The 13,098-nt window shown below is 31.0% G+C and overlaps 1 protein-coding gene across 1 annotated transcript; it reads right to left on the bottom strand.

The window, feature by feature from the left end:
• Positions 1-4,724: 4,724 nt before the first annotated feature.
• On the bottom strand, positions 4,725-11,422 carry LOC128156043 (uncharacterized). The gene is made up of 7 exons (XM_052818005.1): positions 11,194-11,422; positions 10,152-10,271; positions 9,589-9,632; positions 9,293-9,391; positions 8,856-8,942; positions 6,192-6,278; positions 4,725-5,714 (listed from the first exon to the last, which is right to left on the bottom strand). Exons 2-7 carry the CDS (start codon positions 10,268-10,270, stop codon positions 5,692-5,694), a joined length of 459 nt encoding a protein of 152 aa, XP_052673965.1. The 5' UTR covers position 10,271; positions 11,194-11,422; the 3' UTR covers positions 4,725-5,691.
• Positions 11,423-13,098: the final 1,676 nt, after the last annotated feature.

The raw sequence follows: 13,098 nt of genomic DNA, 5'->3' as shown, positions 1-13,098 counted from the left end.
TTCTGAGAAAGTCAAAGGCCTGTATAGATTACAGTAGTAAATTGCCTGTAAAATGTAATAAAACTATTTTTTCCGCAAAATTTATGATAAAATTAGAATAATCATTCCAAAATTAGCGTAATATTTAGTTCGCCGTAAATTGCAACTTTAAAACGCACATGGAACCTTAGGTTCCCGGTCTTCCAACTTATCTTTCAACCGGGAACTAAATACCCACAGCTAACAAAAGGCTAGTCTCAAAACACTGCCTATAATAACGCATTTAACTGCTTATGCGATTGCCCCAAACCAATATATACTCCACATCTTTTGTATTCTGATGCATATGTCAATTTGAGTAATGTTTAACATTGGTTTAAATGTTTCTTAAAATGTCGTTAAGATCAGGATGGGAGATTGTTACGTTCATTACATCGCAAAATATTTTGGTTAAAAAACCTTTTTGCTGCTTGGCCACAAGCAAGATTTTCAATGCACACATAGAGATTCTAATGAATGTTGACATGTGCCTTGGCACAGAAAATTGCGTGGTCTCTAGTATGGACGTGTACGTGGTCACCAAAATAGAACATGTCCAAAACTCTGAGGAGCCACGATTTGGTTTTGAAATTGACAAATAGCTAATTCAAGCTTTGATAGAGTCAAAAGAGTTTGCAACATTAAAAAAAATACTAGTAGGTCATGTAACATATTCGAAAGTTGGCGGCGTGAAAGTAATGCGCAGTATCAATTAAGGGCCGGAACTCTTAAGGGGATGTGCAGCTATCTTGTACATTTAAGGATAAGAATGTAAACTTTTCTTGAACTGGCTTGTTTCTGCCCGAAACTGGCCAAAAATGTTGCCAAAAGATATAAAAACAATAAATATGAAGTCCTACATGTCATTTTGTTTTAAAAGCATGCAAACAAGAACAGGACAATGCCTTTTTAATCACTCAGAACAGCTGTCGAACTGCGCAGCTACAGACTTATTTAAGGGATTTCAAGATCTGAAAAAAATATGAAGTGGGGGGGGGGGGTCATTTGTGTCCTTTCTAAATTTCTAAATTACACAGCGCAAGGTGCGAGATTTCTCATTCCAATATTTCTTACTTTATTTAATTTTTAAAATTTTAAATGTACTTATAAAAATCCAAATGTCATTTTAAAAAAAAGCTGACACCATCATTGCACAAAGTAAGACTTTAAAAAGTACTAATTGTGCATAAGTTAGTTAAATTGTCACTTTATTAAATGTAAACATACCCTGATCAAATATCATAATTTTAGTAAAAAAATGATACAAAAGCGAAATTGGTTTCGAAAACAAGCTTTGTTATTTTACTTAATCAATCATACCTAACATTGCCATATAATATACTGATATTTTGTTATTGCCCCAAAACACTTTGTGTCATTGAATCAAAAACCTACTTGTTGTCTTTAAATCCTTTTAAAAGCGTAAAAAAGATTAACACAGCCATAATTACCGCTTTCGTCATAGGAAAGACACATTTGATGGCCATGGTATTTTTGAAATAAAGTAATTGCTAACGCTAGAGTAATCCAGAAGTGTCTTTCGCAAACTAACATGTGCTAGATGTCGATGAATATATTCAATTACATATCGCCTTACGGCTTTCAGAAGTTATCATTGCATTTGATATGTAGTATTGTTTTCATGTGTACCAAAGCATACAATTTGGGATCTCAATTTAAAGACTAAAATTAAATGAATCTGCACTTTTTTCACAATGAGGCAGAAACTTTATTAGCAAAGAATGGAATTGAAGAAGTTGACGTCCCAACAAATAAATTTATTTCAAATTTATTCTTGAACCACAAAGAGATGGCTCTCAAAGACCAATAATTAATTTAAAAAGGTTTAATTTTAATGAGTTTGTAAAAATCTAACATAAAAGACAAGAGATTCTGCAATTAAAAAATATGATTATTTGATTTGTATTGATCCAAAAGATGCTTATTTTATAGTTAGTATTCATCCAGATTTTACAAAAATGTTGGCATTCTACTGGAATAATATTTTGTATAAATTAATGTATTACTATGTAGCCTCAGCACCGAGAGGTTTTAACTAAGTTATATAAACCAGTTTTTGCAGCTTTCAGAGCAATGGATACAGTTTTGTTACATTATCAACGTTTCTCTTATTATCAAAACGAATTTTGATGCAAAAGTGAATTAGTAATGAGTGATTTAGATTATCTTGGTTTTTCAAAGAATCATTAAAAGTCATTGAAGACACAAAGTCAAAGATTAAATTTGTAGGCTTATTATTTAATCGATAAAATTTAAAATTTTTTTATCCTGAAGAAATGATCTCTAAAATCATGACATTATATTAGAAACAATGCAAGAACATTCGGTTCCGATACGGAAGTTTGCGTCTTCGATTGGTCTAACTGTTTATACATTCAAAGCAAAAATAAAAGTTGAAAAAATCCTGCTTTGCTTTAATAACACATAATTCAGAGGAAATTGTTTAAGAAATTACATAGTTGATAAACGATGTTGAGAAATTTAATAGAAGACTAATTAAAAATCTACATATTGATTATTTGGTTGAAACAAACGCATCCATTTAGGACTGGGGGCAAGTTTTAGTGACAAATACACTGAAGGTCAATGGTCGTTGTTAGAAGCTAGAATGCATATATTTGAAACTTAAATATATTGAAATCCTTTTTGAAAGTTATACCAATTGTCACATTAGGATTAAATCCGATAACACGACGACTGTAGGAGCTAATGTCAATGCGACGGACAGTATGTCTTCTAGATCATTGGATTTAATTCAAATCGGAAATTGATGTATAGAAAAACAAATTATTATATTAGCAAAAAATATATAGGGATTTAAATATGTTTGTGCATAATTGTTTTGTAGAAATTTCTAAGATTCAAAAGAATGAATGTTAAAATCTGATATTTCTTTCTATTAGGTTTATTGGGAGAATTATGAATAAAAGCATATTTATTGGATAGTAGAGGAAGCTATTATCATTTCTCTTCTTTGAATAATACATACTGTAGAAGCAGAAATATTCGTTGAGGATTTAATTTCGTTATTTTTGTTGGCAGTATAAATCAACGAAATTAAATTCATGACGAATTTTTAACCCAAGTATTAATGATTACAAAGAAATCACAATATGACGAAATTAAATGCCAAACAGAATTTTATTTGGTTTAAAAACAACGACATTTTGACCCAACGAAAATATGTGCTTCTACAGTAGTTGGTTTCCATTATTGAAATCAACTTTAATATCTATTCCTACCAGGTTGTCAAGACACAAAACTCTACTGATTATGCCACACATGGGAGAGTTTCATCCCTTGGTAAGGAAATTATCCTTGATAACTTATGTTTTATCTGGAAACAGATTGAGAGTCAATGAAGATCATACTTCGAATGCTACGTTACAAACGAAACCCGCAAACCAGCCACCAATAAAAAGTATCAACATGCGTGGCATGGGTTGAATAGTGCATTTAATGGAAAATTAATCTCCGTCAACTTTCTGAAGTGAATGTTCTAATATTTAGTTATAAATTTTAACATAAATTAATAATTTTTTAACTCATTTTTTTCAATGTAAAAATGATTAACAACCAGACATTGATTTCAACAATGATTAAAAGATATTCTTAATATAGGCCTCCTGAGACTTCCTGTAAATGTAAGCGGACATTGGATGTTTCAAAGCTATTGCGATTTTATGTGGTCTTTGTCCACTTCAAACATTGAATCTCAAAATGATGTCTCTTAAATTAGTAGCACTCTGGGCAATAACTACTACCGCAAAAGCAAAAAGCCTATCAGCTTTGGATTTAGATTTTATATGTGTATTTTCAATGATAAAACCGGATTACAAATTCAAACTCCTGTAAAAACGTCAAGGCCAAGAACACCTTTGCCTTCAATTACTTTTCACAAATATGATAAACTAATGTTATGCGTCTGAGGCCTAAGAGGATATCATATACCCACCTACAGACGCCTTTTGTTTTGTTTCCCAAACCCTGTAGAGGGGTTGTCACAAATTCTTTTAAGATGATTACCGCGCTCGGACAGGCCTTTTTAAAGAGGTAAGGTTCTGTGTTGTCAAATGATCACCCGTTTTAATGTTATGCTACTAAAGATAACCATGCTATACGATACCTATTGAGCCTTATGCTTAAAACATATAATGTATCTTATCCTTTACACTCTTAAAATAATGCTCGGATGAGGGACCATTATATATGTATGCTTTTTGTAATCTTTTTACTTAAATGATACACAAATTGCACTTTGGCGTAATTCATTCATTAAGTTATAACAAAAGTATTAAACTGTCCAGGGTTATGTTACACGATATATAAGAACTGGTTTAGCCAATCAAATGATGTGTTACAATCAGAATTAAAATATTTCACTTAACATTTCCAGCCCAAATTGAATTTTTGGTTGTATTTTGGATATCAAAATATTATTTAAAAATAAATGTTTTGAATGTCCGATCTGAAATTGCTTGAAAACTTTTAAAAATACAATGCCTTTAGATTTTATTTCATGTTCGAAAAAAAAATCCATGTGATTCATATGTTGACAGTTTGCATATACAGTTGTTTGTTATTTTTATTTTGTTAAAAGCATTCATCTTTTATCCCTTTCTGAGAAACAAACAATGCAAATAGCTGATAAAACAAAAGTATTCTAAGTATTGCTTCAGGTCAATAAAAAAGCAAAGTATGATTTTTTGAGACTATATTTATTTTTTGTGTACAATAAGATTGGCTGTCAAGACATATTCAATTTACATGATTGTACATTGCTATTATAATCATTTTTTTGTCCATTTCAATAGCTAACCATTTTGATTTATAAGTATAATTTATGAACTCTTATACACCTATAGATTCATGGACAAAACAAAAGATCATTTAACTTAATACAATATTTCTTCTATTTCAAAACCTACTTTTAATTTTTTTACTTTTGTAAAGTGAATTGAAAAATTAAGAAGAAGGTAATAAAAAATAAAAAATATAATTCATGCACAACAACACAAATAACACCATGTAAACACATCTAAACACAAATGAAACAGACATGACCTTTTTTGAAACCCGAAAACATATTATGGACATTTTTAATGTATCTAGAAGTTGTTAAATCATATTATTATACTTTCATGTTAAATACTGAAATCTGATTGGTTAAGACGCAGTTGATAATCCGTTCTATAACCTAAGCGTAAGCAACACACTTAGCAACGGGTAACACAACGAATTGTTACATGCGCGTAAACTATGCGCGAACCGTTCGCCAAAGAATTCACGTCATTCATATATAAGAGTAGTAAAGTTTTCTTTAAAATTGAAACATTCAGTATAATAAAAAAAATAGTGCCTGTTTAGGAGGGTAAGAGTTGAAATTGACACCCCTCGAAAACCATTGTCAACATCCGCTTCGCGGCGGTTGACAATAGTTTTCCCGGGGTGTCAATTTCAACTCTTACCCTCCTAAACAGGCACTATTGATATATTAACATCTTTCAAAATATCAAATAGCTTATGATCATCAATTCATTGATACATAAAGTAAAGATAATATCAACCCAAAGAAACTTTTTATCTGCTGCGTTATCTCTGTAACTTGCTCAAAATGATAGAAACAATTGCAGGAGAAGAAAGGACCGCTTTTCATTCATTGTCTTTGAACCATTCTGTGGGGGAAAAACAATAAGTACTTACCAGTACGCAATTGAAATGTTATCTACTCAAATGGATTAGTGCATTGTGATCAGAACTTGATAAACGATAAAACTCATCTCTTTTTTTATTCGTTTTTTATATTTGTTTTGGTTTTTCTATTTTTATACATTCGCTTTTCCCAATTATTATTTTATTTATGAGTATTAACGTTTTTAAAGTTTGTTTTTCGAGATATACAAAGTATCGATATATATAGTCTTATATACATGCAAAGCATATACACTTTTAATTTTTTTATCCAAGAAAATAACATTCTTTTAAACCGTTGCAATGCTACATGTATTTAAATTTACCAATGCCTTAGTTTAATTGATTTGATTTGAATTGATCATATTTGAATATGTAAATATATTACACTTATAAATTACATATAGGCAGCGGGCTTTGTTTATATAAGCAAAATATACCTTTATAAGAAACATTCTTACTTTGAATCCTTGTTTTGAGTTCTTCAAGATGCTCGGTCATCTGTTTCATGTCTTGTTCTGTGGTAGGCTCCCATTGAGTTTGAAATGCTTTAAGTAAGGAAATATTAAATATTCTAGTATATGTGACAGCTGTTAAAACAATCATATTATTTATACATTATTATTTATACGAATTCTATGTCAAAAATAATATCTCTGTTAACACAACTACATCTGGGCGAATTCAAGACGGGCAGAAGTCGTATGCAAGTGAAGAAGGGCAAAAATGACATGGGGCGAAAATAACCCTGTATACAAAACATAGTTTGTATGTATTTTAGGTCGATAAGATGATAAAACATATTATTTAAATATCTATTTACACTTCTTTATATATTTATGCAATATAATGACATAGTTATGATAAGTTTATTTCGGTCTATACGATCTATTGTACTGATAAAAAGACAAAACAATAATAGTTTTATTATATGATCCAGTGACAAAATAATAGCGAGCGCAGCTCGCCGGCGCGCAGCGCCGGCGCGAAGCGAGCTCTACCGGCAAGGCGTGTGTGAATAGAAAATTCGGACTAGTTGCACATTCATTCAACGGATTTTTTTGGCGTCAGTAAATCGGACCAGTAATGCACCGTTTTAATCGTCCCAGTAGTTCCCTGTAATCATGGCAATTTTTATCACTTCACACTCTCACGAGAATCAGCAAGACAAATTTAGACAGTAAAAACAATAACGATGTAAGCGACATACAGTCAATGTTACCTCTAAAGTTCACCTTAGTACACTTTCAATCAAAAATAATCGTGTGAAGTCACAAACGTTTACATATTGATCCGATATATTTTTTCGGAGTCAGTAAATTTTGACCCACAATTCATAGTACCAATGGTTTCCAACCTCACGTTCCAACATCACGTTCTCCCGAGAATCAAAGTGAAACCTTTGAAAAGCTTATAAGATGTGTAATTTTAAGAACATCATGCTTTTTAAGTAAATAAAACAGTATACTTCGCATACTTTTATTTCTCAGGGGAGTTTTAAAGAGTAAGACGACACTTAACCAACGTCAGCTTTGACGTCACAATAAGCACTGATAAGGGGAAATTACTCTAATTGAAGTTATTGTAAATCTGCTGAAATGACCAAAATCCTCTTAAAATCTTGCAAAGGCTAAGATAAAGAACAGCTGACGAATAAGGAGATTTCTTCAGATACAGGAAACAGTTGTAAATTGCACTAATTTGGATGAATGCTCACAAATATTTTATTCACTATAATTACGGTAATTTCCTGAAACGTAACGTTATACGTAGCAGCGCCTTTTTTTAAAGGGGGTGGGTGGGTGGATGGTAGCCTCATCCAAAAAATCTTTGCAAGCAAAAAGAAAAAAATAAATCATGAAAATTCTAATCCTTCAGCTCTTTAGCAGTTCAATGGTTTCTTTATTTTCACTTCCATTTATTACATGCGGGGGGGGGGGGGGGGGGGGGGGACAACACCATGTTCTTTTAACATGATAAGCAAATATTTTTAAGCGTAAATTAAAAATAAAATTAAACATTAATTATTTTTTTTTAAGTGGAGGGGCAAATCCATGGTAAGTCGATTTTCTATGTATAAATTGACAAAAATGAAAAAAAAAATAGCATGGGGGGAGCTCTATGATGAGTCAAGTTTTATATGTAAGTTTAAGAAAAAATGTCTACTGCAAAAAAAAAGGGGGAAATCAATCAATCAATCATAATCACAATCACTTTAAAAGAGGAGATGCAGTGCAATGAATATTTATATATTAAAATCTTTATTATTTAACAACATTGTATCTGAGATTAAACTTATGAATAATGAACTATGAATAATGAAAATTTACTGAAAAATAGGTATGTTTTATTTTTTGGCATTCAAATTTCACGTTGTTAATTTTATTTTATTAATTTATTATAATTCATTGTTTGATCACATGCTGTGCTCGCCCCAACGGTCGCACCGTAAAACATATTATAAACATAATAAATTCGCTGTTATTTCATCACCTTTATTTATTTTCTTAACATCAAGCTAAATTCATTGCCGAAACCATTGAGAAAAACACACAATTTCATTGGACTAATGATTACCAATTATAGCAAAGTAGAAAATATCAATTATTATATCCACTTTAACCGTTACATTAGGTTTATAATAACATGTTATTTTCTTAGAATGTTTGGTTTTAGCCAATCAGTAAGCTGCTAAAAAAGTAATATTTATTATTTTGTGTCTATTTAGAAATATTAACATATTCCACTTCTTCAGTTCGCCCGTGATAAAAGCAAAAGTGTATTTTAAGTCAGTTAATTATGCATGTACTGTAGGCATATACATATCATTATAAATGATAAATCGATGATAAATAATTACTTCATGCATTTTATGATTAGTATGCATTATCTAAATAATCACGTGGTTATCGTCGGTTTTGACCGCCACTGCTTTGAGATTTTAATGATGCCACTCATTTTTCTGTCTTATTTCTAACAAGAAATATAAAAACTTAAAATTTTAATTTTTTTTATATATTATAAAACTTCTTAAATAATTTGTATTTTCTGTAAGACTAAATAGTAAATATCAACAACAAGTAATGAAATATCTGTTTTATGAGTTTATCACTAGAATCAAAAACCTTGTAGCAATAAGTTGATGTCCAAATTGTTACAGCAAGGAAAATCCGGAAATGACGCCGTGTCCGAGGAACTCCAATCAAAAGGACCTAATAGAATTGTAATAAAACACGTAACAATGAAAATCGTGTTAATAGGGGTTGTTCTGTAATTTAATAAATTTTTATTTAATGAATATTAAACAATTTTACAACCATGATAATGAAAAATCATGTTAATAGTGTTTGTGCTGTAATTGAAATTGATGTTTAACAGTTTAACACCTTTAGTTACTTAAAATTTAATTTTAACTTAATAATAAGAAATAAAAAATAAATTTAGTATAGATACACAATATTACTCGCCTCTGCACTCCCACCCACTCCCACCCCACCCCCACCCCCCCCCCCCAAAAAAAAACAAAAAACAAAAACCTTGATTGATAGTGTTTTGAACTTACACAATGGAAACATGGACCAAAGGGTTCCATCTGCCATTGATATTTCTGATTGAGTTCCCTGGTCATTCTTTACAAGTGATCCTTCCGACGAGAATTGTCCTGGTTAAGAGCACCAACAATTGACAAACTTGAATTTCATTTCCCAAAATATATTCAATTTGAAAAAGGATTTTGTTTTCTTTTGACAACCCTCTCATTTTAGTTGATAGTTCTTTTAGCAACAAAACTTTATTGATAAAATGTTCAAGATCATAAGTTTAAGCATTTTCAGCATCAGTAGATATTTGTGCACGTACTTTGTCTCCTTCTGTTGGAGGCGTCGATGGATAATAACGAAAGTCTAAATGTAAACATAGTAACGTTTGTTAAAGCATACTTTTCAAAATCCACAATTCATTCTACTCATCAAACAAGTCAAGATAAACTATATTCAAAAACTGTAAATGTTGAAAAGTACTGAATTTATACTTAGACCACAGGAATCTGAAGTTTAAGCAAATACATCGTACTAAGAAATTATTTTCTTTTTTACTAAATAGAAAGTAACTTCATATTCAGCGCTTAATTGGTAATTCTGTTATAAATACAATTTAAGGATCATTAAAAATTCAAAAAATATGCTGTATTCAAGAAGAACTTTGCCTCCAATTTATGTTTGCTCCTTCCACGTCGTCAGCAGGCAAATCTAACACTGGGCGAATTCAAATGTCTCAAATTATTTCTTTCTTAACACACTGAGTCTGGGCGAACTCAGGACGTTGCGAAACCGTTAACAATTGGGTATTTAAAAACTCGGGGGCAAAAGAATCCTGTGTACAGTAATTCATATTAATTTATCAACTCATTTCCATCAACTTACTGTGAACGGTCGCTTCCATCAAAACGCCGAGCTATAGCGTGGGCTCTTGATTTTGTGCGTCTGTTTGGATGACTTTTGTAACATTTTCTATTTGCAGAGCTGTTTGAAAGCCTCTTCATTCTAAAGAGACAAAACAATTACTGAAAAATTACATAAACATTTAAAAAGACAATTTTTTTTATATATTTAATTTCTAATGAGGTTTTTATAGTATATCTGCAAAATCTTATAATTTCGAATATGTGTCAATTAATTTAATGTTAATTTTTCTAGATTACTAATAAAAACAAAATGACATTTTTACAGAAATAACGTTATTCACACTATGCGTTAATACCATTAAATAAACCATGGAAACCAAACGCCTAGATTAATTGCGTTACATTAACTACCTGCAAACTGAGAAAAATTGATTTGCCTTGACGAATCTAGAATTGCATACTCTACTAATGCGTTACTAATAACTATTGTATGACGTTATCTCTTAAAACAGACCGGAATAGCTAAATCAATAAAATCAAGTATTACAAGAGAGATAGACTTGTCTAGTATTTTTTAAAAGAAATTCTTAGTTTACCTATTATGGTGGGTAAATAACAGTATTCTGTCATATTTCTTTTTCGCACAAATAAACTTTTATTATCCGCTTTTTTGCTGTTTTTCTATTACTTTTTTTCGTATCTTAAATAATTGCAAAATGCATACTATAAACTGCAAACGAATATGCTTGCACACTGAATGACAGAATGCTATAGGACAAATCCAAAGCTTTTAGAATTGCCGCTATCAAGGCATGCACAGAAAAACAAATATTCCGAAATATCTATAAAGTCGATTAGTGTAGGCGAATCTAGGATTGCATACTTTTTTAAATTTTGTTTTGCAACGTATTTTAAAGCGCATACTAATCTGCAGACGAATTCAAGCATGCACTGAAAAAAAATATACCAAAATAATTAAGTATTCTGCGTCGTATCTGTAACTATAATTGCTTTCATTTTGATTGATTTTCAAATTAAATTTCAAAAACGGTAAATTTTACCTGCTGTCGCGGTAACGTAGGGTTTCCAAACACGGATAATTGTTGAAATGAAGATTTGTGACCACCAGTTTCCTTTCTAGGCTAAAACACAGCCACAATAAATTTTGATGCAGCTGTTCGATTTTGCAGAACAGAAAATTCCTCCTCTCCTTGTCTTTAGATGAACTCGCACAAGATACTTATGCCTTGGTCGAAGCGTGAGCTGTAAATGAAAGCAAACACTAGGTGTCTAGCTGTCACTTTGCTTTTATATATTACGTAGGCTTAAAAGGTGTTCACTAAACGCCTTTCAAATATATTGATATCAAGACATTTACACATTCCTAGCCAATAAGAAAAAATACTTGATGTTACACAGAACAGCTCACAATTCCACATTTACAGTCATGATGTTTCACACTATTAAACGATGGAAATAAATTTCTATTTCTAACGTAGTCAAAGAGAACCTGGTAACGCTTGAATAGATTAGTTGTGATCAAATTCTAATTCTGCTTCTAAAATACGTTTCCATTTGTTGTCTCCGCATTAATTACAATTTTTTAAGCTGGGATTATTTTATTAAACATAATGTCATACAATCGCAAGGAATCCAGACCTCTCAATGTGAACTCGACATACGGTAATATTCTCCTGAAAAAAAAAGGTTTCAGCTGAAACAAAATTGGTTTTCTCATTTCGTCATCGATACGTTCATGTAGAAACAGTGTATTAACTTATTCATAAAAAAAAATAACTGAAGTTAGTTAAGCCATTTTGTTTTGCTTTGACAACAAAAGAATTTTAAATGCAATATCATTTATTTATTAAGCTTTTCATTAATAATTTTGTTTATTTATTAATTGTGAATTATTCGTCCTCAACCAGTTTAAGTTAGTTTAAAATCAGATGTTGATTTTCCATAAAACATGTTTTAAAACAATCTTAAATTAAAACTGAGAGGGGCATGGCCATGATTGTGGACGAATTCTATTTTCATGTTTTTATTATTTACAATGCTTTAGAAATGCATTTCAAATGATCAAATAAAATTTGAGAGTCATTCGTAAAGTTATAAGCAAGATACAGGGCTCACAATTCTTTGTCATGTAAAAAAGGCTCGTGCCCTGTTTTTAGTTACATAGGTTCAATATCCTAATGAATTGCTGCACAAGTGTGGGAGTGAGGATGCCTCTCTCATTGTTATTTGCATCCTATAGATTAAATCAATATCTTTATTTAAATACATCTAATGATTTTTGAAATTCTCCTTAATATCGAAAAAATTAAACCTCATTTTTTTTCTTTTAACACTTTTCAGACTTCTGATTCATTTCATTGTAAAGCATTGATGCTTGTGGACACATTTGTAACGTAGCGCATTCAACAACTGATAAGCGAACTTTTTATATTTTTCGTGCATTTCCGCGAGAAGGGAGAAACTAATATATTTATCATATTTAGTTGCTTTTATCTGCAAAACCAGTGCAGATAAAGATAGATCAGTTCTATTGATTGGTGAAAAAAATTGACTGGAGGTGCCCTTAAGTCTCCAATGATTTCCTACGCTTGGGAGAGATTGTTGTTAAAAAAACTTAAATAATGTATAGTAAACAAAGAATTGATATTAGTTTTGGAATGTTGCATACGACATTGATGGGTTTTGGTAATTGTGTTAGGAAATTTTAAAACAAATAAAACTTATGACTTTTTTTCAAATCCATCTTAAAGCATCGGAAATTAAAGAAACGTTCCCAGTTCAAACACTCGACAATTACGTAAAACAAACTTTGGCCATAAATCAGGTCCCTTGTTTAATTTATGGAAGGTGAACCAGTAACCTATGCATTTGAACCAAAACACCTCCAGGTTTGGACATTGTCCTTTACAAAGGTCACATTATAAGAATAGCGTCAGCCATTCAAG

The sequence above is a fragment of the Crassostrea angulata genome, chromosome 7, assembly GCF_025612915.1.
Source record: "Crassostrea angulata isolate pt1a10 chromosome 7, ASM2561291v2, whole genome shotgun sequence".
In the NCBI taxonomy this organism is placed as follows: Eukaryota; Metazoa; Mollusca; class Bivalvia; order Ostreida; family Ostreidae; genus Magallana; species Magallana angulata.
This window is presented reverse-complemented; position numbering and strand designations above follow the sequence as displayed.